Raw genomic sequence first — 27929 nt, 5'->3', positions numbered from 1 at the left:
AGGCTGCTCACAGCTGCACAGGTGCACACACGTTCACATGCACGCATGCACACCACTGCACACGGCCTTCCAGGCCGAGCTGTCAATCTCCAGGCCACCATGAGCACCGCAGGACAAGGACGTGCAGAGAGATACAGGGTTCAGCCTGGAGAACAGGGCATCTGCCCCCATGTGACCCTGTCCTTCGTCCGAGCGTGGTCACAGTCAGGACAGGACCATGCAGGAGAAACATCTGAACCCCCTGGCCAGAGCTGACCAGCTGGCAGGGGCTGGAGGCAGAAGGGGTTCCCATCCGAGGCTGGCCAGCGGAATGTGGGCCACTCTCCGGATGGAGGGGACCCAGGTGCTCTTGGAAGGCACCTTCTCTGTTATCATATAGAATGTGCGCGTGTATCGGGCCAGGCCCTGTTAAAGCTCTAGAGATACAGCGGGAAACAAAACAGACAAGGTCCACAGTTCAGGGAACTGTGTCGGTCAAATACTGTCTGGAGGAGAGAGCTGGACCCCGATAGCCAACTCCCGGATCTGCCCACGTCAGTAGTCTCCTCTAGCAGGGGACACGGTGATGGACGGCTCTACCAGTCAGCTGTGGGAACCTGAGCCACTTTCTTCACCTCCCTGGGTCTCATCTTGCCCAGCTGTAAAATGGATCTAATAACAACACTGGCCACATAGGGTTGTTGAGGAATCAATGGGCTGCCGGATGAGGATGTTTAGAATGTCGCGCGCACACAGGGAGCGTTCGGAAAGGCCGCTTACTCGTTTTACTTTGCCTCTGGCCCCGCCATACAGAACGGCTGTTGTTCGAATTAGGTGCCAAGCTGCCTCTTGGCCCTGCCCGTGCAGATACATGTGCCCGAAATTCCCCTTCTAGAGACTTTGGCACCTGCGACCCTTTCCCAACGCCTTCTCCTCTGAATGAAAACTCCACCCCCTCTTTGGTTCAACTCTGTCCTACCCCCAGCTCTGCCACTTAATGACTGTAACCTTGGGCCAGTGGCATAACTGCTCTGTGACTCAGTGTGCTTATCTGAAAACAGGGATGATAATAGACCCCACCTCACAGGCTGTTATGCTGAAGAAAAGAGTTAATTAAGGCAGACAAGGCCTCTCCTGTCCTGTGGCAGGTGCCTGTGAGCATTAGCAGCAGAGTTGGGGCAGTGCCCAAGGGTCTTACTTTTTGAGGGGAGGGGGTCTTGCTTCCAGGCACCGAGCCTGAGGCAGAGAAGGTATTCAGTAAATGCCAGTGAGAGGACGGAGGGGAGAAAAAGGGTTTATAAGCCACAGGGGCGGACATTGCCAGGTGTGGGGTCAGAATGGGTTTCTACAGGAAGAAGAGCCTGAACTGAAAGAGATCTTTTATCTCTTTCCGCCGTCTTTTATCTTCGCACTTATCTTCTGGGTCTCAGCTCACATGTCACGCTGCCTGACTCCCTGGCCCGCCCCGGACACCTTCTCTTCCTGGACCCCCTTGCCCTGTCCCCTTGTCTGTACCCATCAGAAGCTAGAGAAAGGCAGGTGGGTGTCTCTCCTTGGAGCCCCTGCCGCTGCTTGGCCAGCCCTTGCCCACCGCCTCTCACCACCAGCCCCGGGGGACAGAGGTACCTGCTGTGGGTGTGGGGAAGGAAAAGGGGACACCACCCAGCACCTGCCAGGCTGTTCACGAGCACGGCCATGTTGCCAGAGCTGGAACTCCACGGCCAAGGTCACGGGGACCGGGGTGCCGGCTCTCACAGCAGGCTTCTGTGACCCAGGGCCCCAGGCGGCGGAGGCAGCCGCAGCCGCCCACGCTGGGCCTTCCCACCCCCTGGCAGGTCCTGAGGCCGCTTTCTGCGTTTACCTTTCTGGTCCTCCCGCCCGGCGTCCCTCTCAGGGCGCGGCCACACTCAGCGGCCCCCGGATGGCCGGGGCTGCGCGTCAGGGGAGCCCAGGCCCGGGAGTCCATGCTCCCGCAGGCCATCCCGGGGCATCTCGGTGCAGGAGGCAGAGTCCACGAGGGGGCGGGGGCCTGGCAGGAAATGCGGCCGCTCTGTCTTGTCTGAACAGGAAACGGGCACCGTGCGCTTTCCCCCCTGCTGTCATAGCAGCACCGAGGAATCCTGGAGGGAAACTGGCCTTCTCGGGAACCACCACCCCGGGTATGGATTTTTCCTTTGGCATCAGCACCTTTCATTTTCCTGGCCAACGAGGCCAGCGAGCCGGGAGGGGAGCGCTGGCCATAAAGCCGGGGCGCCTCTCCGAGGATCGGCACAGAACGCCAGGTCACCGACGGCAGGGAAAGCCGGCTGGGGTCCCCACCCTGCCTCTCTAACTGCGTGGCCTTAGCCTGGTCACTTGGCTCCTCTGAGCTGCTGCGTTTACGAGGGCAACATGGAAGACCGATCCCTCCTGGACTGCCCTGCAATTCCTCTGAGGCTCAGGTAGAAAACACACAGCCCCGGCCAGCGTGCTGGACATAGGCGTAAGCCGCCCTTAGCTCGGGCACAAATGGGGAGGCTCTGGGTTTGGAAGAAAAAGAACCTGCCAGTCGGACATTCCTCTATGCTTCTCATTCAGCATTGGCCCAGGGAATACCTCCCACGTGCCCGCCCCGGGCTGGCTCAGCTCAGGGAAAGCATTAAGGAGGCAAGACCTCTCATGCACACCAGATGTCATGAGAATTTGTTCACCACGTGGCCAACTTGCCCTGGATGTCGGAGAAGTGTACCTTTAATCGTGACAGGTTTAGGACAGCTTGTGTCGGCCATTTGCACCCAGAGGCAGAGAGCAGGGGCACAGGCCGGTGGGCAAGGGCCTGACTGGGGAATTCAGAACCCCTAGGAGGCCAGGGAGGCCTCGAGTCCGCAAAAAGAGACGGGAAGCAAAGAAACTAGGTGTAGTGGAACACAGGCATTGAAACTGGGGCTGGATCACGGAAGACTTTCCGGAAGAGGTGATTTCTGAGTAGCCCTGGGAAGCATGCAGGCAGAGGGTGTGGGGTGGGAGGGCATCGAGCCAAGGCCTGCAGGCACAGATACCCTGGAGTAGGCGGGGGAGGAAGGTAATTGAGGATGGCTGGGCCCTGAAGGACGGGAAGGGGCAGCAAAGGGACAGCTGCCTCCCTGTGTCGTGAAGACCCTCGCTGTGCTGTCTGGATGGGGGCATTATACTCACCGTCATTCTTCCTCCCCTACCCCCTCTTTAGCTCAGGCCCTTCCTGCCTGGCTTCATCTGTAACAGGCGGTCTCATCTGATCTTGCTAAAACTCAATCTGAATCAGGTGCTCTCTCCCCACCCCCACCCCCCCCCCTTGGAAATTGTTCTGTGCTTCCTCATTGGGGCTGAAAACTCAGTAGGCCCCAGGCTCCAGGAGGTCAACACAAATGTACACAAAGTAGGAGGAAGGGGGGGTGGTCGCTGGTGTCAGGGACGCCCCTGCGCTATGAAGGCTTCCAAAGTCAGCAAGCATTGTCCACCGGCCAGCAGGTACCCCGGGTGTGGACTTGAGGCCCCCCTCAAAGCTGTCCCTGCACGCCTCTCCTGCCTCAACTTTGCTGCCCCAAAACCTGCTGAAATTGAGCTCTGAGGGTAGAAACCAGAGGGGATGCAGATCCCAGGGGTGGAAAGAGACCAACTGCCGGGGGCCGCCCCGGCCCCAGCCCTGCACCTGTCCCAGAACCGAAGACCGGACGCACATCTGTCCAGCCACACAGCAAGGCTTGTGCAGACTTCACTGTCCTTTCTGTCCCACAGTCTGGAGGCAGCGCTTGGCCTGAAGAGCTCCTCTTATTGGTGGAGGTAGCTGTCCATTAATTCCCTCCCCGGCCAGCCCGCAAACCAGCCCAGAGGTGAGCAGCGACTTGGCCAAAGTCACACAGCAGTGTCCGGGCTCCAGCTATGCCGAGAGCCTGGCCTTCAAGTCAACTGCACCCCCCTTCCTTCAGGCAGGTAAGTGATCCCAGCCCCCCGGGGCTTTTCAGGGTGACCCAGTGAACGGCTCTGATTTCTGGAAACGCTTGGTGAAGCTGATAGGAGCGGCCCCCTCCCTTTGCCCCAGCTTAGTGGTTCAAAACCGCCTGGGTTTGAGCCTCCGCTCAGCCACTTAGGCCGTGAGCTCTTGCACGAGTCACTTGGCCTCTCTGTGGCATCATGTCCTCATGTGTAGCATGGGCATGATAACAGTGCCACCACCTCATAGACCTGTGGAAGATTCCATGAGTTTATACTGGAAAAACACCTAGAATCGTGGCATCTACAACACCCAGCATACGATACAACGAACACTCATTATTTTTTAGATCACCTTGTCCCCGGATAATGTGTTCTATCTGGACCAAATGTTCTCATCCCTTTCTAAGTCAGTGCCATCACGCAAACTCTGTGGACAAAGATTTGCCCCCCTCTAGGGAATCAGTGTCCTCAGCGGTAGAAGGGGAGGTCTGGGGCCATTTTGACGCCACTGGACAATTGCTAGGGACTGTTCTAGTGCTCGAGTTTGGTCTCTTGGTGGTGAACATGAAGTGTGGTAGATTCCTGGACCGGAAGGCAGTTAACCGGGGCTCCTGATTACCAGAGCACCCTCCTCCTGCCCCTCATGGAACATGTCTACACTTGGCCAGGTGTGTTCACACCCACGATATCACCAGTGGAGTTGGGGAGAGCTGGTGCCATCCCCGCATTTGCACGGCCTGTGGCCCCATGCTTCCCGGCAGAGCCTGAGAAGATGAACTCAATTAAGGATGTGGTCATTAGACACGTGTTCCCAGGTGTTCTGAGGCTGGGGCACCATCACCCTCTTCTGACACCTGTTCTGGCATGCACACACCCATTCACCAATATTTGTGGAGTATCTCCTCGTGCTGGTTCTCCTGGCCCTTGCTCAGGCTTCTCCTCTGAGGACCCTTAATTTGCTCATCCTTCAGTACTCAGTCCCCTGACCACCTCCTCCCAGAATCTTCTCTGGGCCTCTCTCTGCCCCTCTGTGTTCCATAAGCTGCTCACAGCTTTACTGTCTATGACCGCCCGTACTTATAAGTGTCTATTCTCATGTGTGCCTTTCCCTCTGGACAGGAGCTCACCAAGGGCAGGCATTGTGTGTGTGTCTGGTATTGAGTGACCTGTGCCCCTGCTCAATTCATATGGTGAAGACTCAACCCGCCACCACCTCAGAATGGACCGTATTTGGGGACAGGTTCTTTGAAGAGGAGAGTGAGGTGAAGTCAGGTCACTAACGTAGACCCTAATCCGATACGACCAGTGTTTTTACAAGAAGGGCTTAGGACAGAGACACACATAGAGGAAAGTCCATGTGAGGACACGGGGGGAAGACAGCCATCTTCAAACCAAGGAGAGAGGCCCCAGAAGGCATGAACCCTTCTGATGTCCTTGATCTTGGACTTCCAGCCTCCAGATGTGAAAAACGTGTATCACTGTTGCTTAGGCCACCAGCCTGTGGTACTTTGTCATGACGGCCTGAGCAGGCTAATCCAGTCTCCTGAGCCTCTTAGCATTCCCAGTTTTCTTCCCACCTGGCTCAGGGCTGGGACCCGGTAGATACTTCTGGCACTGAACTCAAACTGTCCTCCGGATGGTATTCTGAAGCTAGAAAGTCAGCTTGGACAAGATGAACATTTTCTTCCAGGACAGGGCAGGAAAGGAAAAAAGGGGGCGTTTTCTATTGAATATCATTTAAGCAGAATAATTGAGATGACTACAGCTCTTCATTCATTACACCAAATGTCTAGACAGCAGAGCCTTGACTCAACCTAATATGAGCACCGAGAAAAATATAGTGTCCGCGTGGAGGGAATCGCTGTTTATTTAACGTGACTCCGCCATGTCCCCGGATGACCTGAGGAGGTGGCTGGGCCTCCTCGAACCTCCATTTCACCCCTATGGGTGGGGACAATCACTCTCAGTCTGCCAATTCCACACTTCCCTGGCAGCTTGGTAAATACACCTGTGTGGATCTTTTCCTGCTAAATAAGGTTTATTGAAAATATGGACATATATTGGGGAGTCTGGGTGGCTCGGTGGGTTAAGTGTCTGACTCTTGATTTTGGCTCAGGTTGTGATCTCACAGTCTATGGATTTGAGCCCCCCTGTCAGGCTCTGCTCTGACAGCATGGAAACTGCTTGGGATTCTCTCTCTCTCTCTCTCTCTCTCTCTCTCTCTCTCTGCCCCTCCCCTCCTTGTGTGCTCATGCTCTCTCTCAAAATAAAAAAACATTTAAATAAGTAAATAAATAACTATCCAAGGACTCCTGAGCAGTGAGAGTGTCTCTAGATGCCCAGGACATCCTGGAGGAGGGACAGAGGACTGAGCCTCGTGGAGGATAAGGGGGGAGTTTCAGTGTGTCCTAAGGACATCAACATCATTGCTTTCACACATCGGTGTCCCCCTGTTGCAAAATGACTTTTGGAGCAAAGACTCACCCCCACCCCCCACAACAAGTCCTGAAGGCCACCAGCAGGTGATATGTTATCATCAGCCAAAGTACAATGCCATCAGTGGCCTGTGCCTCACGACACATGCTTTGTGGTTCACAAGGCAACCTGCCATATGCCTTTGCTTTTATCCCCTGCTGTCTCTTCTCTGCCTGACTCGCCGCAACCTACATCTCCCTGGAAGCAGCGAGGGGGCCAGGAGGGACTGCCCCAGAGTCACCAGAACAGGGACAGATAAGGAAACCAGGACTGACCAATTTCTCTTTCACCGAATCACTTTCTTTGGAATCTGTGGAGTCCTGTTCACTGACCGTCATGGCTTATTTTTCAGATTTTGGACTAGGTTTCCTTGTTCCTGAGAAAGAGAAAAAAGGAAGAAGTCATTAGGCGCTTGCTGTCACTGACGGGTAATTAGGGGAGGCGGCCCAGATGAGGGGGCATGGTGAGGACACCAGGACGGGGGTGCCCGGCTCCCCCGGAGACCTAAGCAGCTCTGTGCTCCTCTCTGGACTCGGTGTCTCCATCTGTGAGATGGTTGTGTTGAACTACCTCCGTGTTTTCCACACTTGCCACGTTGCTTATTGGATACAGGCCCCTCCCCAGAACATTCTCATTCAGACAGCCATTCTCATGGTAGGGCACATCTTGGAAATACCAAAGTTTCTGTTCCCAAGATGGGAAAATAAAAGCGGTGTAAATCAAAACCAAGTGCCAATCTCCCCTGTCACCAAAATTGTAACAGAATCACTGGCAGGACAGACCTTGAAAACTATGCAGCTTTCCTGGAGTTTGGAAATAGGTTTCTAGAGGCATAAAAATATTTAGGCCCTTTGGGCCAACTACTCCATCTATAAAAAGTTATCCTAAAGCAGCGATAAAGAACGTGCACAAAGAGTCCAGCCTTTTCACGTTAAAAAATGGTCCATTTTTCATGTTAAAAAATGGTATTCACAAGAGAAAAAAAAAAATCCAGCAGGGAAGTTTAAATAAGTTATGGTACATCCGTATATGGAAACTCATGTAGCGATTAAAAACTGTGTTAAAGAACATTTCATGTCAGGGTGCCTGGGTGGCTCAGTCGGTTAAGCGTCCAACTCTTGATTTCGGCTCAGGTCATGATCTCATGGTTCATGGGATAAGGCCCCACACCAAGCTCTGCGCTGACAGCATGGAGCCTGCTTGGGAATCTCGATCTCTCCCTCTCTCTGCCCCTCCCCCCCTTAAAATAAATAAACATTTTTTAAAAGAACATTTAGGGGTGTGTGGGTAGGGCATCTGACTTCAGCTCAGGTCATGATCTCACAGCTCATGGGTTCGAGCCCCGCATCGGGCTCTGTGCTGACAGCTCAGAGCCTGGAGCCTGCTTTGGATTCTGTGTCTCCCTCTCTCTCTGCCCCTCCCCTGCTCGAGCTCTGTTTTGCTCCCAAAAATAAACAAACTCTTTAAAAAAATGTTTTAAGTTTATTTACTTATTTTGAGAGAGAGACAGAGACAGCACAAGTGGGAGAGGGAGAGAGAAACCCAAGCAGGCTCCATGCTGTCAGCTTAGAGCCTGATGTGGGACTCGACCCCACAAAACGCGAGATTGTGACCTGAGCTGAAACCGAGTCGGGCGCTTAACCGACCGAGCCACCCAGGCACCCCTAAAAAAATTGTCTTAAAGGTTTAAAAATTTTTAAAAAGAATATTTAATGTCATGGGAAAATGCTCATAATCTTCCTTGACAAACAGAGGAAGATATGTTAAAGTCTATCCACCAGTTAACGTTGAAACTAGATGTACTTAGGAATAGACGCGTGCTCTTAAAGGATGTATGTACTTAAACTGTGCCCATGCGTTTTTTAATATGAAATTCAAGGTTTCAAAATCTTTGTACATCACGTTGTTCATTCAGCAGGTATTCATTAAGCCCCTAATGCCTAGGTAAAAGCAAGACAGACTTTGGCCTGCCCTGATGGAGCCTGCACTCTAGGAGACTATATGGTCTGTTCCTGGGGCACACGGAAGGTGAGCGGCCTGGGCCAGCACAGGACAGGAGAGCAGGAGGGGACTGGGCCGCAGAGGGGAGCAGAGGACAAATCACATATTTATGTACAGAGAAAATAGACTCCCTGGAGGCGGCAAGAGAGACAGCAGTTTCCCCTTGGCCACTGTCTTTTTAGCCCATTTTTATCTGGTGTGTTTTCCTAGACTTCTCCGATTTTTGACACTGAAAAAAAATTTTTTTTCTATAACTAGAAAAGCAAGTTTTAAAAGTTGCTTTAAGTTTAAAAAAAATGTTTCTGTTTTGATGGAGTCCTTAAGGTGTTGGGTAGCCAAGGAGACATAAGCAATACAATTCTGGAAAAATACCCAGTCCTTATAGGATGACGGGCTCTGCGATCCAGACGTCATCTGAGCCGGTCTGACGAGGATGTTGGTTGGCAGGCTTCCATAGTCAACACTCGAGTGTGACATCCGAGGCCCTCCCCTGAGGAGGGCCACACACTCAGCACATGCTCAGGGACAGTCCAGCCCACCGGACCTCCATTTCCAGGCCATTCTTGTGTTCCCTGGACTGTCCCTGATCCTAGAATGCCTTTCCTCCTTCCCATGCACAGAAGAAAGTGATTCTGAGTTCTCAGAAGGAACAGTCAGTCAAGCGGAGGTGAGCCTTGAAGGTGAGATTCTGTGCCCACCTGCCCAGCACAAGGCCAAAGGCAGACAGCTTGCACCCCAGGCAATATGGAGCCATGAGTTCAAATCCCAGCTCAATAGCTTACTAGCTGTGTGACTTGGGGAAAGTCACTTAACCTCTCAGGGCCTCTGTTTCTACATGTCAAGTAACGAATAGTAACAGGACACATCTCATCGGGCGTTTGTGAAGATTAAATGACTCAATGTGTATGAAGCACATAGTAAATGCTAAATGGCATCATCATCATCCCCGGACTCCCAGCAAATGGCCCCTGTGGAGCACGGATGAGGCATTTCATTTGTAAGGGCCTCACGGAACAACATTCTGAGATGGTGTATTAGAACTGGTTACGAGAGGGGGAACCATTGGGCATGCGAGCAGAGAGCCCTAAACTGCTTCAAAAGAATCCTCTAAGGCTTAAATGGAATCGTGAATAAATATAACACCGATATCCGCTCTGCGTGAAGTTCCAAACTTGCCAGCTCCCTATCTTTTCGGTCCGCGGTAATAATACAAAACGTGCTGCTGTTCGAGTCTAACACTCTGGTGTCCACTCGTGTGGCCATGCCAGTTCTTAGAAGGTCAAACGACCGTAGCCATTGGTGAACAGCCACATCCCAAGCCCCCAGAGTGCCCACCTGCCACAACCCAGCAGCTACAGAGTTAACGTCTACCAAAACCGAGCCCCAGGACTCTGTTCCTGGCAATCTGATTGCCCTCCACCTAGGTTGTCCCTGGGGTTAACTGTTTAGAAGATCACCTCGCTGCCGATAAGAAAACCTTCGCGGTCGCCATGTGTCTGTCGCTAGGGCCAGCCATGTTAGAAATAAAGTAAGCAAGCCTTAGGGAAGTATCTTTACCCACCCAACCTGTCACAGAGGGTGGGTCTGAGCCCAGACAGCTTCTGGTCAAATCCTCACTCGCGAGCTTGGGTTGGCTGGAAAGACAGAAGCAAAGAAAAGGCGCTGTTGACATCCGTAGACCTCAGAATGTCAGCGGACGGCCCAGGTGGACTTGTTCTCCTAAAGCTGGGGTCACCTCCCTTGAAATGCCTGCAGGTGCTGCTATTCAGCCTGCCACACGAGCCCAGTGGTGCCAACCAGCACTTGGCTCACAGCTCTGAACAGGAAATGCCACATACTTCCTATTCCCCCCACGTTTTGATTGAGCAATATTTGGCTAGGGCTTTATTCTTTATTTCCAGGGTTAATTCTCTGCTGACTTTGGCATGGAGCTAAAGCTAACCCTAAAACAACATCCTGAAAGGAATGTGGAAGATAGAGCAGCTTTGAGAGAGAGAGAGGAGGAGAGAGAAGGAGAGAGACAGAGAGGAAGGAAGGCAGAAGGAGATAACTGGGTTATCAGCCATTGGAATAATTGCCTTAGCCATGATCACTCATTATCCATTTCATTTTATAGCAGCATTCATCAAACCCCACGCTAAGCACTTTATGTGCATTTTCTCACTTAATCTTCACCTAAATTGATGTTCAAATCCCTGACTTTTCAATTCCCTTATTCCAGCTGCTCTCCGAGAGTCTTAGAAATTCTTGAAATCCTCCCCAAAGCTGGTCCATGTCTGTGAACATAACTCACCTGGTTTCTGGAGCCCCCCTTGCCTGTTACGGTCTAAAGAACAAACAGAATACGCTTCATAGATAAATCAGCTCCCCCATATAATCAGATATAAGCCTGGGAAATTGTGAAAGAAAACAGCACTAATGATTAAATGGCATCCAGCTATTACTATAAACATTCCTTAATGTCTATCCCCACGAGAGATAAATGATTAACAGCCAACTATTGATGGCAAGCTCAGCTTATTAAAAACATGCCAGGGGTCAACAAGTTCTGGACCAGAGTCAAAGGCAGAGGTGTTCCGGCACAGCCACTGTTGAGTATCGGGCTGACCTTCTTGCGTGTCCGATGGCTTCCTGCTAATGCGAGGATATGACCAGCGCAGGATCTGCCCAGGCCACGGTGAGGGTTAAGTGACATGACACACGACAGCTGTAAAGCAGGACATGAATGGTGCACGTTGATTGGGTTCTAAGCCCAAATGGGCAAGATGAAAAGTTTATTCTTGCTACTCTGTCAATGTCAGAGTATAATCAGCCCCAGGAGAAATACGGGAGAGCCGTCAACTCTGAAATGCTGCACCGGTGGTCACTGCTGTTGGTGGAGGTTTACGATGCCACAACGTCCCCCCGACCTGTCCCGGTAGCTCGAAAGAGATGCCCATGTGCGAGCCCTACTCTATCTTCAGGACTCTGAGATAGACGGAGGGCTGGAGCAGCAGAGGGGTGTGAGGAGAAGAAGTGAGGAATGCAAGAGCATGGCTGAGCGGCTCAGGGCCAGATCCAAGCTCGGCCAAGGGCATCAGAGCCTCCTCCTGACCAGTTCACAGAGAGAGCTGAGGGCCTGGGGAGTACGGAACGGTTCTGGGGTGAATCGTAGAAAGATGGCGCCTGGGAGTCCTACCCACCACAGAAAAGGGACTCTGTGGCTTGGGCCCTGGGAGGTAGCACCGTTCGGGGAACTTGGAAAAGCCCTTCTGATTCCCTTGGCATCATCTCCGAGCACCCAGGCAGCCTTCTCATGGCTAACCCCATCTCCCCAGTTTCCCAACCTTGATGTTGACAAAACAGTGGACTGGAGAACGGGAAGAAACCACCTGATCCCCAAGAAGCACCTACCCCAGGTGCCTTTATCAACCAACCTCCAGTGTCGGACCCAACCTGCACATCAGGAAGATGACATTGCTGTGCCCGGGGTGATTTCAGCTGTGCTCAAGGAAATGCAGACACACCTGGGCAATGCAATGGCTCCCCTGGAGTTTTCAAAGCTTCCACAATTATCCATTTGGTGACCAACCCTTCCTTTTCCCAATCAGTCACTTGACCTCTCTCTTGACATGTTTTTAGCTGCGGCAAATCATTCTCAGAACCAGGATTATTCAACCATTGGTTTAGCAGCGTCTAGGTGGATAGTATAATACGATGACTAAGCCTGGGATTTCGTGTCAGACCTCCACCCCCAGCCCGTCCCTCCCCAGCCATGTCATACAGGACAAGTCACCTGTCTGCCAAGTGGGGATAAGGGAGTACTTGTCTCAAGGTCATGTCATGTAGACCAAACGAGATGTTGCCCTTGGAAATACCTGCCATGTAGCAAGCACCCAGTGAATATTCACTATGGCTATTGTTTTGGGAAGTCTCTTTCTTGATCACTATTTTTATTCTTTATTCTTTCTTTCTTTATTTATTTATTTATTCTTTTTCAAGTGTTTTATGGAGCACCTACTATGCGGCCCACATAGTGCTGGAACCTGAGAAGGCTGCAAAGAAGGGTTAAACCTGTTACTTCCATTGGGTAATTCACAATGGAGTTGGAAGGATGAGCCAATGGACGATACCCGCATTTAGTAAGCACCTACTGTGTGCCAGGCACTGGTTAGGCAAAGCCTCATTTAGTCCTGAGAGCAGCCACTAAGCTTTTGTTATCTCCGTTCTGTGGCCGAGCGTACTGGGGTCCCACAGGTCACCCCACTTGCCTGAAGCACCACGACTTATGGATGAGGACTGACGTTTAAAGCAAGACCACCCACTCCGCACCACTCTCCCCGCCATGTTACCGTTCACTTCTGCTCTGTGGGGAGGCCCCCCACCCCCCACCAAAATCAACAAGCCCATTGGAGCGAGCCTAGGGATCTTGCTGTCAGACACGCTTCTCTTTTCACTTGCTGGCCATGCGTAGCCGTGCAGCATCCAGAAAGACTTCCCACTTGGGAGGCTCTGCCATGGTGGGTCTTGTGGGCACATCCCTCTTGTCAAGGGTCTTCTTCCAGCCATTATCCCGTTTTCCTTTGCCATCATCAAGTTCTCCTTCTCCGTCGGATCGCTTCAGGCCATACACAAGGGTGTCTCCGTGCCATCAATTTAAAAAAGGGGTTTGAAAGGAAGACGTGTTGGCGAGGATGTGGAGAAGCTGGGGCCCTCCTACATTGCCAGTGGGAATGTAAACTGGTTTAGCCACCGTGGAAGACAGTCGGGCGGTTTCTCCAAGAGTAAACATAGAATCACCTTCTGCCCCAGCAACGCTTCTCCTGGGTACAGACCCAAGCGAACTGGAAACAGGTGTTCAAATAAACCTTGAACACGAACGCTCACAACAGTGCTCCTAACGGCAGTTTGTAGTGTGGACACAGTCCAAATGCCCATTAGTTAATGAATGGATAAAGAGTTAGGGTCTCCCATATAATGGATTGTTATTACTCAGACATAAAAAGGAATGAAGTCCTGACACACGTTTACAGTATGGAAGAACCTCGAAACCCTTATGCTGGGGTTAAAACGCTGGACACAAACAGTTACGTGTTTTCTGATTCCACTTAAATGGAATGTCCGGGGGGTCGGGGGGCCCCTGGGTGGCTCAGTCAGTGGAGCGTCCGACTTCGGCTCAGGTCATGATCTCGCGGTTCGTGAGTTCGAGCCCTGCGTCGGGCTCTGTGCCGACAGCGCGGAGCCTGGAGTCTGTTTCGGATTCTGTGTCTCCCTCTCTCTCTCTGCCCCTCACCTGCTTGTGCTCTCTCTCTCTCAAAAATAAATAAACATTAAAATAAATAAATAAATAAATAAATAAATAAATAGGATGTCCAGAATCCGCAGAGGTCGAAAGCGGATCCGTGGTTGCTAGGGAACCACTCTTTTACAGGTGAGGGGTTTGCTTTTGGGGAGATGAAGACGGTTTGGAGCTAGACGGAGGCGGTGTTGCACAACATTGTGAACGCACTCGATGCCACCTAACTGTTCACTTTAAAACGCTTCGTTTGAGGTTAAGTGAAGTTCACCTCAGTGGAAAACAAGACTTCCTTTGACTCCGTGACCTCCTGTTACCACCCCATTTCCTTGCTCTTTGTCACAGCTAAAGTGTCCCAAAGAGAATTCACGGTCTCTCCTTTGCCCTGCCCATTCTCGCTGGTGCAGAAGGTTTTTGAGCCGCCACCCCACCCAACTTGTTCTTATTGAGGACATCAACCATCCAAAGTCACTAGTCAATTCCCTGTAACCTCCCAGCAGCTTTGGCGAAGGTGACCACTCCTCTTCCTTCTGGGTCCTTCTAGAAACTTCCTTGTCCTGTCTTCCAGCCAACACGCTGGCCTGGTTTTCCTTCGCCTGCTTCTTCCTTAGTCGGCTCAGCCACTCTTCCTTGCCTGCGAGGCCGCTGATGGCAGAACGTCCCAAGACTCGGCCCATTGGCCTCCTCACTGCTCTGCAGACTCATCCAGACTCGTCCATCCACAGCCTTCAAACCATCTGTACGATGTCGACTGCCCCGACCTACCCCTTTCGCTCGGACCTCTCCCCTGAGATCTAGACTCATGCGTCCACCTCCTCGTCAGTGCTGACGCTTGGCTAAGCTTCTCAAGCCGAACAGGTCCCAAACTGAAATTCCGACGTCCCTGTCCAAATGCCCTCTTTGCTCCGGCCTCCCCGTCTCCCCTATTGCGGCCCCCATCCCAGTTCCTAGGCCAGAGAGCAAGACTCCCTCCTCCCTCTGACTTCCCTCCTAGTGCCAGTTGGAACCACGACATCTCTCGCCACGTCAGCTCTCAGTTACACCCGGGCAGATGGTGCATCTCTCCCCGGGGACACCAGGGACACGGCTTGCCACAGCCTCCAGACAGCTGCCCTCCTCACCCCACATTCCAGACCCCCTCCATCCAGAGGTGGCCAAGGCGACTTTGTCCGCAAACACCCAGGCCGAGGGACCCTCCCTGCCCCGAGCCTCTGGTGTCTGTCCTAGATCGAGTCCTGACTTGCTGCTCCCTTCGCCCAGAGTCAGACTCCCCTCCTCGTTCCCCCATGTCACGCAGCGAGAGCACCTACCGACGTGGGTTCCAATTCTGGTCCTGCTGCCGACCAACTGTGGGATTAAACAGGTCATGAGGTCCTTGGTGACCAGGCCCATGTCTGCCTCTCCAACGTTTCCCTCCGCTCTGTCCATCCGCCTCCATAGGCCCCTCACCCTGGCTTCTCCTTTCCTCCCAAACACCCAAATTCCACCATCTCGGGGCCTTTGGACCTGCTGTTCCTTCTGCCCAGGGGTCCACCCTCAAACCACTTATGGCTCTTGTCCTGTGGGGTCTTCTCTCAAACGTCTCCTTAGAGATGCTCTCCCTCTCCTCCCTGGCTGAACCGACCCTGATGAGGGAATGTAAGGCAAACTGAGGGCCATGCACAAGCTAACCCCCCCTCCCCCCAGGTGGGAGGTGTGTGACATTCCTCAGGCTCTCCCAGCTGCCCAAGAACAAAGGAAAGGGGAAGGCAAGAGGTTAACTGATAGAGATCCCAGTCGTGTAGGACAGAGTCTCCATCCGTTTACAAATAGCTTAGTAAATTATAAGGAAAAGGCAATCGTAACAATAACCCAATCTCCAGAAACCTACAGATTGGGTTTCCTGGAGCCCCAGCATCACCCTCCCCTCCACAGTGATGTGGGGAACAGAGGCAAGAAGGAAATGGCAGGTAAAATTAAACTTCCTTATAACCTGCAGCCCCTTGACAAATACTTGAGGCAAAGAGAGTATATCCCTTCCCCAGGAAACCCTACTGTCCTAATGTTAATGCCTTACTAGAGGGAAAACAACCTTGGCTTGACCACAGCAATGCCTCCGGTGTCTCCTGAGTCCTCTTTAGCACATGAAAGTCCTTCTGGGGGCCTCCCTTTGACTTTACCTCCCCAACTCCATAGTATATAACCAGCCACTGTTCACAACCCAGTGTAGCTTTTCTGCCCATGGACCCTGTCCCCGTGCTCTCATAAAATCACCATTCTTGCACCAAAGACGTCTCAAGAATTCTTTCTTGGCCGTCGACTCCAGACCCTCACCACCCCAATACCCCATCAAACCCCACCCTGACCCCAAGTCTGCCGGCCTGCCTGTCTGTCCGTCCCTCCCTTCCTCCTCTTCCTCCTTTCCCCTCTCCTGCTCCTCTCTCTCCCTCCTTCCCTCTTTTTCTCTCTTCCATTACCTTTTATTTTCTTCCACATACTACCTGAAGTTACCCTTTTTGTCTATTTGTTTTGGGGGCTCTTGTCTTTCCTCCCCTGCAGAATCCAACCCCATGGCGGGGTGAGGGGGGCAGGGACCTTGTCTCTTATCACTGCTGTTGTCCCAGTGCATGGAACAGAGTTTGGCACATAGTAGGCACTTAATGCATATTTGGTGACTAACTGACCAGAAAAGCCACAATGCCCGCTGAGCTCTCTCTTGCCCTCAGAAAACTCCCATAATAGTGCTCAGCCTGGACTGGCTGCGGAGGGGCTCCTGCCAGCCTGGCTCCCCGGGGCCGACACGGAGCGACTCGAAGCATTCTCTAGCCTGCGTCTGGTGGCGATGGCACTGAGCGTCCAGCAGCTGTGGGTCAGGGACCCTCCTAACCAGGCTGTTCTCTCACTGCCTGCATCCCACGCTCTCTGTGTGTTTCCAGAACCTGGATGCACAGTCTCTCCGTTGATGCAGTCACAACCTTCCAGGGGCCACCTGTTACACAGCTTTTCTGCCCCAGTCCATGCCGGTATGTGACCAGTAATCACCCTTGTCCACTTGGCCCCTTCTAGCGGTTGCATCTGGGCCTCCCCACACCCGGCTCCCTTATCTGGAAGGTCCACCAGGAAGCCCCCAGGACTGGGCTGGTCCTGATGTGGACAGTTGATCCCCCAAATGAACCCTTCTTGATGAGAAAAGTCAGTGAACTCCAATGCAGCACCAGAGATGCTCTCAGAATTTGAGTCAGGGAAATAATCCAGAGAGAGACAAATACCATAGGATTTCACTCATATGTGGAATTTAAGAAACAAAACAGATGACCACGGGGGAAGGGGAGGAAAAATAACATAAGATAAAAACAGAGAGGGAAGCAAACCATGAGAGACTCTTAACAACAGAGAACAAACTGAGGGTTGCTGGAGGGGAGGTGGGCAGGGGGATGGGCTAAATGGGTGATGGGTACTGATGGGCATGAAGGAGGGCACTTGTCGGGATGAGCCCTGGGCGTCATATGGAAATGATGAATCACTTGGTTCTACTCCTGAGACCTATACTCCACCGTCTGTTAACTCACTTGAATTTTTTTTCTTTTAACGTTTATTTATTTTTGAGACAGAGAGAGACAGAGCATGAACGGGGGAGGGGCAGAGAGAGAGGGAGACACAGAATCGGAAGCAGGCTCCAGGCTCTGAGCCATCAGCCCAGAGCCCGACGCAGGGCTCGAACTCACGGACCGCGAACTCACGGACCGCTAGATCGTGACCTGAGCTGAAGTCGGACGCTTAACCGACTGAGCCACCCAGGCGCCCCTAACTCACTTGAATTTAAATACATAAAAAAGTAGGAGAGTTGAGCCTTCACCGAAGACTAGAGCTAATTTTAAGTAACATACAACTTCTACACTCAAAACTAAAGGCAAACAAGGGGTTCCGTTTGTCACTGAGAATACTTCCAGAAGAAAACTGATAGGAGGGCTCTTTACTTTTATGAAAGTCAGAAATTAGGGTAGAGAACTTGAAAGAAAGAAAGAAAGAAGAAAGAAAGAAAGAAAGAAAGCTCAAAGTTTAAAGAGGCTATCTCTGCTTATCACACGGTGGCTTGGTATCACTTTGGGTTTTACCAGAGCCCTCGTGGGACTGTTACAAGCCCTTTAAGAAGAAGCATGGTCAGGGGGGTCTGGGTGGCTCTGTCAGTTAAGCGTCCGACTTCAGCTCAGGTCATGATCTCACAGTTCGTGAATTAGAACCCAGGGTCGGGCTCTGTGCTGATAGCTCACAGCCTGGAACCTGCTTTGGATTCTGTCTCTCTCTCTCTCTGCCCCTCCCCTGCATGCTCTCGTTCTCTCTCTCTCTCTCAAAAATAAACAATAAACATTAAAAAATTAAAAATAAAGAAATAAACATAAAAAAAAAGAAGCATGGTCAGACCCATGCATGGTTTAATTACCACTGTGAAAGAAGTTTGAAATATCGAACTTGAAAAAAATATCGTACTTTGAAAAAAAAGCGGGGGGGTGGGGAGCGGAATGTTCTAAGATACAAACCCTCATCCTGGCTCACGGGTCTGGTTGAAGCTGAAGGAACAGGGCTCTGGCACCCACACAGTGACCCAGCTTGCCACCAGCCAGCAGTGTGACCTCAAACTACTCAACCTCTCTGAGCTCAACTTCCTTACCCGTAATCATAACCAGGACACCGTGTCCCTCCGTGGAGATCAGTAACATGTGGACATAATACTCAGCACCTGAAACTTGTGCCTATTTTTAACACGTCCAAGTTAATCATTTATGAAATTCAGCGAGTCCAAGCAAATATTTATACTTAGCTGTTCATTCAGAGTTTCTCCCAGGCTGGTGTTCAGCTCGAGCAGAGTTGACCAACGAGAGCAACAGCCTTCGGCGGCCCGGAGCAGGTCTCCGTGAGTTTGCGTTCCCCAAGGAGACTCAGCATGTGGCTTAGATGTCAAAGGACAGGCTGTGGACCAGACACCGGTTGCTTGGATTTTCCTGAGACCCGGAAACGCTCGTCGGAGCTGCTCGCCGAGCCACTGCTTGGTTCTCTCCCGCGTCTCTGGCCGCCTTCCACATTCTTCTCCGGGGCCTCCTCCCCTTCCCCGTGCTTATTCCCTCTGCACTTGCTGCCTGGGCGGCAATGCTCCCACCTGCCTGCTGATGACGCCCAGGTTCTACCCCAGCCCAGGTGTGCCACGTTCCTGGCCAGCCCACAGGACATGGGCACTTGGGTACTGAGAGGAACCTCAGAATTAAGTGACCAAATGACGCCAGTGGAGCGGCCGGGTCGGTCTCTAGCACGGCAAGTGCTCGGAGACAGTCATGCGTCTGGAGCCAGGGCGGTCCCCCTGGGCTGGCTGAGCTCCCACACCTGCATGAATAATTATTATCTCAGACTTGCCAGGTCCCCAGCCTGCCGCCCTCCCTCCCGCCCTGTCCAAACCAGCTCCTCCACGGTCCTCCCGTGCCGGTCAGTGGCATCACCCTTCCCAGGAGGACCTGCTGTCCACACCCTTCTTCCTGGATGCAGAATCTGACCGCCTCCCATCAGTTCTTGCTTCTCAGCCCTAGTCCGAGCGGTCTTGCCAGCCCTGGGAGGAGCCACTGCCTCGGCCTCCCCTCCAGCCTGCTCTCCCTGCCCCTGCCCCTGCCCCCCCCCCCACTCCCCCACAGAGCAGCCAAGAGCTCCTTATAATGTAGGTTGGATCTCCTCCCTCCTGTGCTCAGAAAATGCCCCTCCCCATGGCTCCTGACCCTCTCAGCTCAGGATTATGTCCTCAGGCCTCAGCAAATGCTATAGCCTCTGACTCTGATGACTCGCGCTAATGCTGTTCCCCCTCTCTCTTCCCCCTGCCCCTCCACTCTGGCCAACTGGATCCCTTTGGCTCTAGTACACTCTTGTCTCAGGACATTTTGTACCTGCTGTTCCTCTGCCTGGAACATCTCCCGCCCCCCCCAACCCCCCAGATCTGCAAAGGGCTCACAGCTCACTTTGCTCTGGTCTGCACCCCAACAGGGGTCGTTGGAAAGGACCCCCTGACTACCCGATATAAAATGCAAGCTCGTGATTAATCACCCCCATAATCTCCCATCTATCCTGCGCTGGTTTACTTTTGAAGGGCTTCAGTCACCGTCCGATGAGCGTTTACCTGTTCGTCGACCTGGATCCTCCGGCTAGAATGTGTAGCCCAGAGAGCTGGGATCGGGTTATGTGCTGGCCACCCTTCCTGCCCCCGTGGCTCCAGTTCCCACCTTCCCTGTCCTGCTCTTGCCCTGGGACGCCGGCCCTAACGGACAGCATCAGCTGACTCCCTTGCAAGAAGCCATCGGCCCAAGGGAGGTGTGGGCAGGAAGTCAAAGGGTGGGAAGACAAGGAGGTCGGTCATCTCCCCTGCGGCCCAGTCCCCCCAGTTCAGCAGCTCTGGCGACATTTGTACCCTCCCCAAGTGGAGACGGCCCTCCTCCTTCTCAACACCACCTCCTTCCCTTGCACCCAGAGTGAGCCTCAGAGAGCCTGGCCATTGTCCATCTGTTCCTTTACCACTCCCCACACCTTTGTAAGTCCCTAGACTTGTCTGGGGTGGGTTCTGTTTCCTCCCGAAACCCTAGCCCAGCCACCCAGTCACGTTGACTGCTGTGCCTGCCACCTAGAATGCATTCTGAAACACGGTGCTCGATAAATACTTCCAATGAATTCATTAACTAATGAATTAATTAGCAGAAGGATGAATGGGAGGAAACCAATATGCTACTTAAAGGAATGAACAGATCAATGAATAGAGCAGGCCGCTTTGTTTCTATGAAGGAAAGAATGAATGAAGCCAATGAACTAACTTCCAAGGAAGCCTAAACAGAAAAAAAAAAAAAATTAACAGAAGCCATGTGTTCCTTTGAATTGTGTGCTTAGCAGCGTTCTGAATCTGTCTCCTGCACTGGCTCTTACCTCGAAGGGTAAGATTACAGGCCCTTTCCCCCCCCAGCCAGATGGATGAGGGTTCTGAGATCCCCTTGACCCTGGAGCCCCAGCTGCCGGCCCTACTCTCCCAGCCTGGCTGCACGCAGGCTGAGGTCGTGCATGGACCATTCAGGCTCACCCTCTGTCCAAAGCAGCAAAGACTCTTCCCTGCTCAGGAGAAGTCTGCAGGGCCCATGCCCCTGCACCACAGAGAGGAAATGGACCCCAGCGGCTTCTGCAGCAAGAGAGGACCTCGCCCGCTCAGCAGGAGCGCCGGCCAGACTCCCCCATTCACCCTGCAGCCTGCCGGCAGGCGGTCCTTTCCTGGCTTGTGACAACTCTAAGGCTGGAGAAGCAGCAGTGGATTTGGAAGAGAGACCCACAAGCACCTTAGCCTTCCAAGGCGGACCGTGGCTCTCCTGGGTCTGCCAAAGCTTGGGCCAGAGCGAGGGGCCCGGGGGAAAAGAACACAAAATGGCACATCCATGTGCAGCTGGGCCAGGAAACACAGGGCGTGGACAGTGAACTTGAAGCCGGTGCCCTTTTCTGTCTCTCTGTTCCCTGAGAAGCAGCTGCTGGGGACAGCTGAGCAAACAGAGGCTCTCCCTCCGCGGGGCTGGGGCCAAGAGGCCAGTTTCTTGCACAAAGTCAGGGGAAGTCACGTGCTCCATCTGGCGAAGGGAGAAGGGACAGGGGCAGGACTGACCCCCCGCTGACGTCACTGTTGTGCCCAGGCTGGCCGGACTTGACCACTTAGTTCAACCTTTACAGCCCTGCATGACCTGTTGGGGCTATGAATGTGCCAGAGGCTATGTCGGGGGCTCATGCCACCCTGAGAAGCAGCCACAGGCGAGGCCACAAATGGACACTTTTTCGCTGCATTTGGCCACGCAAACCCTGCTCATGCGCTCATTTGTTCGTTCGCTTCCTCGTTCATTTCTTCGACAAAGGCTTCCCGAGGACGTACTAAGAGCCAGGTCCTATGTTAATTGCTGGAGGTACAGAAACGAATCAGATAAAGCCCCCTCCTGTAAGCCCCCGGTTCACACTCGGAGGAGGGAGACAGACACACAGCAGTGGGGAAGGCTCTGTCATTCATTCGGCAGGCACTGATGGGAGCATGTGCCGGGGTCCCGGCACTGTTCCAGGCACGGCGGATGGAGCGATGAGAACGCACGGACAAAACTTCCTGCCCTCGTGAGCTGACGTTCTAGGGAAAGGAGTCAGATCGTAGACCACGCATGTAAGTAAAGTCAAGTCTAATTTATTGGATTTGGATAGGTGCCATGGAAAAAACAGAAAGTAGGGGGTATGGAGGGCTGTGGGTGTGGGGGGGGACATTGCAAATTTTAAAAAGATGGTTCTGGAAGGCCTCACCTGGAAGGTACCCGTGTGAGCAATGACGTGAGGGCAGGGAGGGGTGGAGCCATGTGGACAAGTTACAATACTTACAACGTGTGTTACGATAGCCACACACACACACACACACACCGGAGACTCACTCCCCGGCAGCCCAGAGGGACAGCTCCCTGCGCGTGAAGCAGAGGAGTTTCCAACAGAAGGACATTCAGTGGGTGAGGAGGATGACGGATCATCCCAGAGAAGCAAGTGGGGTCCTTGATGGCACCTCCCAGAGCAGGACGTTTGCAGGAGAGATGATTTGCCCTTCGATCGGTGCCTGACCGCCCCCCCTCCCCCGCCCCAGGCACACTGGCCATCTTCCCGGCAATGTGCTGGAGACGCGGACACGGACACAGGTTTCCACACGCACCATCCACGGTAGGCTTACCCTAGAGCCTGTGGGGTCAAGGGGCAAAGCTTGACCCTTGAGAAATCTAGAACACCAGAGGGCAGCAACAGCAAGACGCCAGGCATTGCTACCACCTGGAGAGTTTCTCAAAAACATAGATTTTCGAAACTTAGACCTGCTGATTCCGAAAATCCCGAGGAAGGGTCTGACTAATAAGCCATGATTTTAGGGGCGCCTGGGTGGCTCAGTTTGTTAAGCATCTGACTTCGGCTCAGGTCACGATCGGATGGGTCGTAGGTTCGAGCCCCGCATCAGGCTCTGTGCTGACCGCTCGGAGCCTGGAACCTGCTTTGGATTCTGTGTCTCCTTCTCCCTGCGCTCCCCTCTCAAAAATAAATACACATTAAAAAAAATAATCAGCTATAATTTTAATAGGCGTCCCAAGAAATTCTAACTAATGGCAAAGTTGACAAATACTGATCCGACACAACTCGTTCTCTTTGCAGACGGGAAATGTGCTGTCCAGGGACTTGCCCAAGGATGCACAGCCAGTGTGTGCAGTGGAGGCAGGGCTGGGCATCGGAGCCCTCGGTTCCCGAGGGCATTCATTTCCTCAGGCCGCATAACAAAATTCCACAAACGGGGGAGTTTAAAACAATAGAAACCTACTTCCTCACAGTTCCGGAGGCTAGAAGGCTGAGATCAAGGTGTTGGCATGACCATGCCGTCTTGAAGGCTCTAGGGGAGAATCTGTTCTGTGACTTTCTCGTAGGGTCTGGTGTCCTTGACCATTCTTGGCATTCCTTGGCTTGCAGCCATAACTCCAGCCTCGGTCTCTCTGCGTCTTCCCTCGGCCCTCTCCCTGTGCCTCCTCTCCTTATAAAGACATCCACCATATTGGATTAGGCACCCACCCTACTCCAGTATGACTTTATTTAACCAATTAGATCTGGATTGGCCCTATTTCCAAATAGGTTCACACTCTGAGCTATGGGGTGGCTAGGACATCAACACGTCTTTTTGGAAGATGCCGTTCCGCCCACACCACCCAAACCTTGGTGGTTCCCTCCACGTACGTATTTGTTGTTATGACCTGTCTGATTCTGGGAAGATTTGAGGGTGCTGGCATTAAAATAAAACAGACAAAACAGGACTAATATGCTAAGAAGTAATGAATGAGTGATGAGTAAGACCCATCAAGTGGAGAGGGAGACAGGGTTGTAGCAGACATTTCCAGTAGAGACAGGGTGCAGGCACAGAGGACGAAGTTCACCAAGTGCCTGGACTCCTGTCTCCCATGGGAGCTTTTCGCACTTTCCCTGTATCTTTACAGGAATGTGGCTGGGCTGCCTACAAAGGACCCCATCAAGCAAAGCTCGCATAGCGATGTGGGAGTGTGACTTCGGGACCTTCTGGGCTTGGGGAGGCTCCTCCCTGTTGCACAGATTGTTGTGGGGAACCAATGATACAATGCAAATTAAGTGATAACTGGGGGGGAAAAAAATCACAGTTTTAGAGAGTTGTGCAGTTTACAGAATGCCTTCACATTCATCATCAGAGAGAGCCCTGCCCAGAATTTTGTGGGCTGGATCGACCCGCACGGTGTACTGGTGAGAAGACTGAAGGGCAGGGAGGAAACTGGACTGTAAATGAGTCACAGCTACACTGGGCGTCCTGGTTCTCAGCTCAGGACTCTCCCCACTACTTTTCCCATGACAGTGAGGCATTCACACTCCCCATGGCTCTTCCCGTCTGCAGTTCTCAAAGTTGTCACACTCAGTCCATCCTCCCCCCGTCCGTCCATCCATCCATCCATCCATCCATCTGTAAGTATATAAGTAAGTGGCTATATTCAATTACATTTTTATTCATTCTGGTTACTAGTTCATTTGCATTGTCTCAGCTGTTTTCAGCGAGAGCCTGTGAATGAGCCTTGGCAAGTGTCCCCCCGCCAGGCTGGAAGGCTGGAATAAAGTCAAGAGCTGCCACCATCCCTGCCCGGTGGGGTTCTACTGGACCAGACTCGGAGCAGGGATGCTCAAAGGAACAGGGGACCCCCCTGTCCCTCTTACAGGCTTCAACCTCGCCCCCCCAGCTGGCTTCCTTCCAGCCACGAGAGGCTACCACTTCCTGGAGAGCTCTCAAGTCAGAGTATCTTGAACGGAGTTGAACGGAAAGGGTCATTGTTTACAAAACATCTTTTTTTTTTTAATGTTTTAAATATTTATTTATTTTTGAGACACCGAGCGACAGAGTGCAAGCAGGGGAGGGGCAGAGAGAGGGAGACACAGAATCCGAAGCGGGCTCCAGGCTCCGAGCCGTCAGCACAGAGCCCGACGCGGGGCTCGAACCCATGAAGCGCGGGATCGTGACCTGAGCCGAAGTTGGACGTTTAAGCGACTGAGCCACCCAGGCGCCTCTGAAAGGGTCACTTCAAAGGCATTAGAGAGAGCCCCTGAAATGAGTTAGCTGGGCTCTGCAGCCAAGCCAGAGCTCAGTGCAGAAGCAAAGGTGGACATCAGGATGCTCCAGGTTTGTCCTATGACAGGCAACCACGTGTTATTATCAGGAGCCTATCCTGGGCCGGGGCCGAGATACACTCTTGCATCCCATCCCCCCCGACCATCCTGTGAGAACCCATCTTCGAGATGCATACACTGAGACTCAGAGGCTAAGTGGCTCGGCCGCGGCCTTTGGTGTAGACCCTCGCCGGCGGCAGGGGGCGGAGGGGGTTGCTCAGCACGCAGGGGTTTCCTTCCTCTTGGGTCTCTCCACAGTCTCCCAGCGAGTACTGCGACCAGGCTGCAGGAAGAGCGGGATGAGTAGGTATGGAATTCTCCAGATGATCCACCTGTGCCTTCTGGGCAGCAAATATTGGAGGTTCTAGACAGGGAGTGACTCACCATCCCGCTACCCGTCTGAACACGAAGCTTACCCGCAAGTTACCACCCAGGAAACACTCCTGCCATACGGACCCTCCTGGACCTACCACTCTCTGTCTCCTTCAAGTCCTAGGGACCTGGTTGGACATACTCAGAGAAGCCTCACCACCCCTCCTTCCCCAAAGAACCCCGCAGTGCACCCAGAATCGCAGCCTCGGTGCAGGCCCTGGCTGCCTGCAGTGAATGTAGGCTCAACCCTACAGTGGGCAGTGTGACTAACTGACATTGGCTGGTCAGCGTCCCCTTCTCTCCACTGTCGGGCAGACCACGCCCTGCCTCCCTCCCTCCTGAGCGGGGCCTTGACCTTCACAAAATGAGTAGCTCCCAAATGCCCTCCAGAGAACCAGGGCCAGGCAGACTGACGGGAACACGGGTCTTCCAGGTCCACACCTCGCGATTCTGACTTAACGGACCTGGCAGGGGACAAGCCATCTGAAACTTCACAAGCACCACTGCCCGCCCCCAACCCCTCCATCCGCAGATGATCCCAATACGTGGCCTTCAAACAAACCATTGGCTGATTCGTGTTTCCCAGACTTCAGCCTTAGCTTGGCGCCTTGATGCTATGTTACTTTTGAGTTATTTCTAGTTTTTACCCAGTTTTGCCCTAAGCCAATCGTTCTCATCCTGGCTGTTCACGCTAATGGTGCTCGCAGGATGTTGTATAAAATCTCAAAGCCACGCCCCTCTGTGGGCCGGAGCATTTTAAAGACTCCCCGGGCAATTGGAAGGTGTGGTTATGGTTGAGGACCACCGCCTGAAGCAATGATAGGCAAGCAACCTAATAGGCATGAAAATATAGGCATAAACACGTAAATAAAAGCATGCTCGAGCAGGCAACCAAGAAGGACCCTGAGTTCCGTGCTTTGAGCAACCCTGGACTAGATGTAAAGGCCCTTCTGGTCTTTTGGGTCCACGTCCAAAGAAAGACAGAATTCTTCTCACTGAGCATCCCGCATGAACTAGGCCCCCCTGGGCCCCATCATGTGAGTGACCTCGTGATCTCCACAGCAACTCGCTGCGGGAGGCCATTATCATCCCTATTTTACAGATTTGGAAACTGAGGCTTACAGGACCCCAAATCCCGACTCTTGCACTGCTGGGAAGTTAGTTCAGCGGCTGGATTGGAACATCACACTTTCTCTGCTGTGTCTGGGGCAGAGAAGTGAGCCACCTGCCTCCCAGCGACGTTGGACTGAGGGGTGTCGGGACTCTAGATGTGCACTGGTTTGTGACAGCAGCTGAGGAAGAGGCTTTCCAAAGGCTGGGCATCAGGGTCAAGTGCGTGTGCGTGAGCACCCCCCATCCAATCTATCTTCACCATGCTCACCCCTGCCGTTAGCTCCTTCTGGTTTCTTGTAAGATTAGAAAAGAAGGAATAAAATTCCACCTCTATTTGAGAAGCCAAGTTTTTAATCAGCATTAGGAAGATCAGATCTGTCGTCATTCAATCACTTGTGTAGCTAATAGGTCAGCGCATGACCTTGCCTTTCCTGGCAAAGCCTAACTGCAAGAAAGCAGTTTGCAAGGGGCGCCTGGGTGGCTCAGTCAGTTGAGCGTCCGACTTTGGCTCGGGTCATGATCTCAGGGTTCGTGGGTTCGAGCCCCGCATCGAGCTCTGTGCTGACAGCTCAGAGTCTGGAGCCTGCTTCGGATTCTGTGTCTCCCTCTCTCTCTGCCTCTCCCCCTCTTGTGCTAGCGCTCTCTCTCTCTCTCAAAAATAAATAAGATGTAAAAAAAATTTTTTTAAATAAAGCAGTTTGCAAACAGGCTGCCTTGTTTGCTGAGCCTAATCTAATTAGCTTCAGATTTCCTGACCAACTAAGGACCAATGACCAATGACATGCTGTTGTGGATTTTCCAAAGCAAATGCGGAGGCCTCTCTGCTCCCGGGGTGGCCCAAGACAGCTGCGTTTTGGAGGTCGACTCTCAGAGGGGTTCCAAAGCCTCTGTTGACGGGCACAGTAGGACCCTAACAGGAACTGCCAAAATGATCTCATGTCTAAAGGAAACAGTGAATCCTTCTGGTTTTGAAAGCCTAGACTATCAGCCCTAGTAATTAAGGGATCAGGGGAGTCACGTTACAGAACTTCATTTTAGAAATAAAGACACAGATGACTCAGAGCACCGTGGCTGGTTCCAGAACTGGGGAAGGAAAATACCACATACTCTGAGGCCGACTTCATTCTCCATTCTGAGAGCCGTGGATACTCAGATGAATAAGGCTTCGTTCCTATCCCCTAGGATGCACCGTGGATGGGGGTGGGGGACAGTCACAGACAGAGAATGTTCCAGCATACCTCAACAGAGGTAGAGCAGGGTCTTGGAGAGGAGGCGTGCAGCTGTGCTGTTTGAGGGTCACCCATTCATGCATTCGTTTATTCACTCACTCATTCATTCAACGGTACGGACTGATGTAAGTGAGCCTCCGCTCTGTGTCAGGCCCCCTCTATGGGCCCAGAACCGAACCAGGAAGAAAAGGGGCCTGCCTTCCTGGCCCTTACACATCCTGGGGAATCAGACATTAAACACGCACACGCTTGAATAGATGTTCAGGTGCGATTATGGAAAATTCTAGAAAGTGGTGTAAGGTGGTAGGAGGGGCCATGGCAGGAGA

At 52.6% G+C, this 27929-nt stretch overlaps 1 protein-coding gene and 1 long non-coding RNA gene across 10 annotated transcripts in view; one reads left to right on the top strand and one right to left on the bottom strand.

Moving 5' to 3' along the window:
* Window positions 1-27929, bottom strand: part of SLC2A9 (solute carrier family 2 member 9) — a 269728-nt gene that overhangs the window by 228704 nt on the left and 13095 nt on the right. Inside the window, exons 1-2 of one of the 9 annotated variants that reach the window (XM_053217575.1) lie at window positions 10700-11050; window positions 6681-6781 (exon numbers count right to left, since the gene is read on the bottom strand). In XM_053217575.1, the coding sequence (XP_053073550.1) occupies window positions 6681-6743 (63 nt within the window). In that variant the 5' untranslated portion in view covers window positions 6744-6781; window positions 10700-11050. Of the gene's footprint in view, window positions 1-1840; window positions 3263-6680; window positions 6782-10699; window positions 11051-27929 lie in introns of those variants that run through there. The other 8 variants (XR_008296422.1, XR_008296421.1, XM_053217574.1 and 5 more) reach the window with 8 other exon arrangements.
* LOC113593099 (uncharacterized) lies at window positions 1988-6118 on the top strand. Its single transcript, XR_003413180.2, has 3 exons — window positions 1988-2138; window positions 3733-3927; window positions 6047-6118. It is a non-coding gene; the product is annotated as an uncharacterized LOC113593099 (long non-coding RNA).

This window comes from Acinonyx jubatus, chromosome B1, assembly GCF_027475565.1.
Source record: "Acinonyx jubatus isolate Ajub_Pintada_27869175 chromosome B1, VMU_Ajub_asm_v1.0, whole genome shotgun sequence".
Lineage (NCBI taxonomy): Eukaryota > Metazoa > Chordata > Mammalia > Carnivora > Felidae > Acinonyx > Acinonyx jubatus.
The sequence above is the reverse complement of the archived record's forward strand: the minus strand, read 5'-3'. Positions and strand labels throughout refer to the sequence as shown.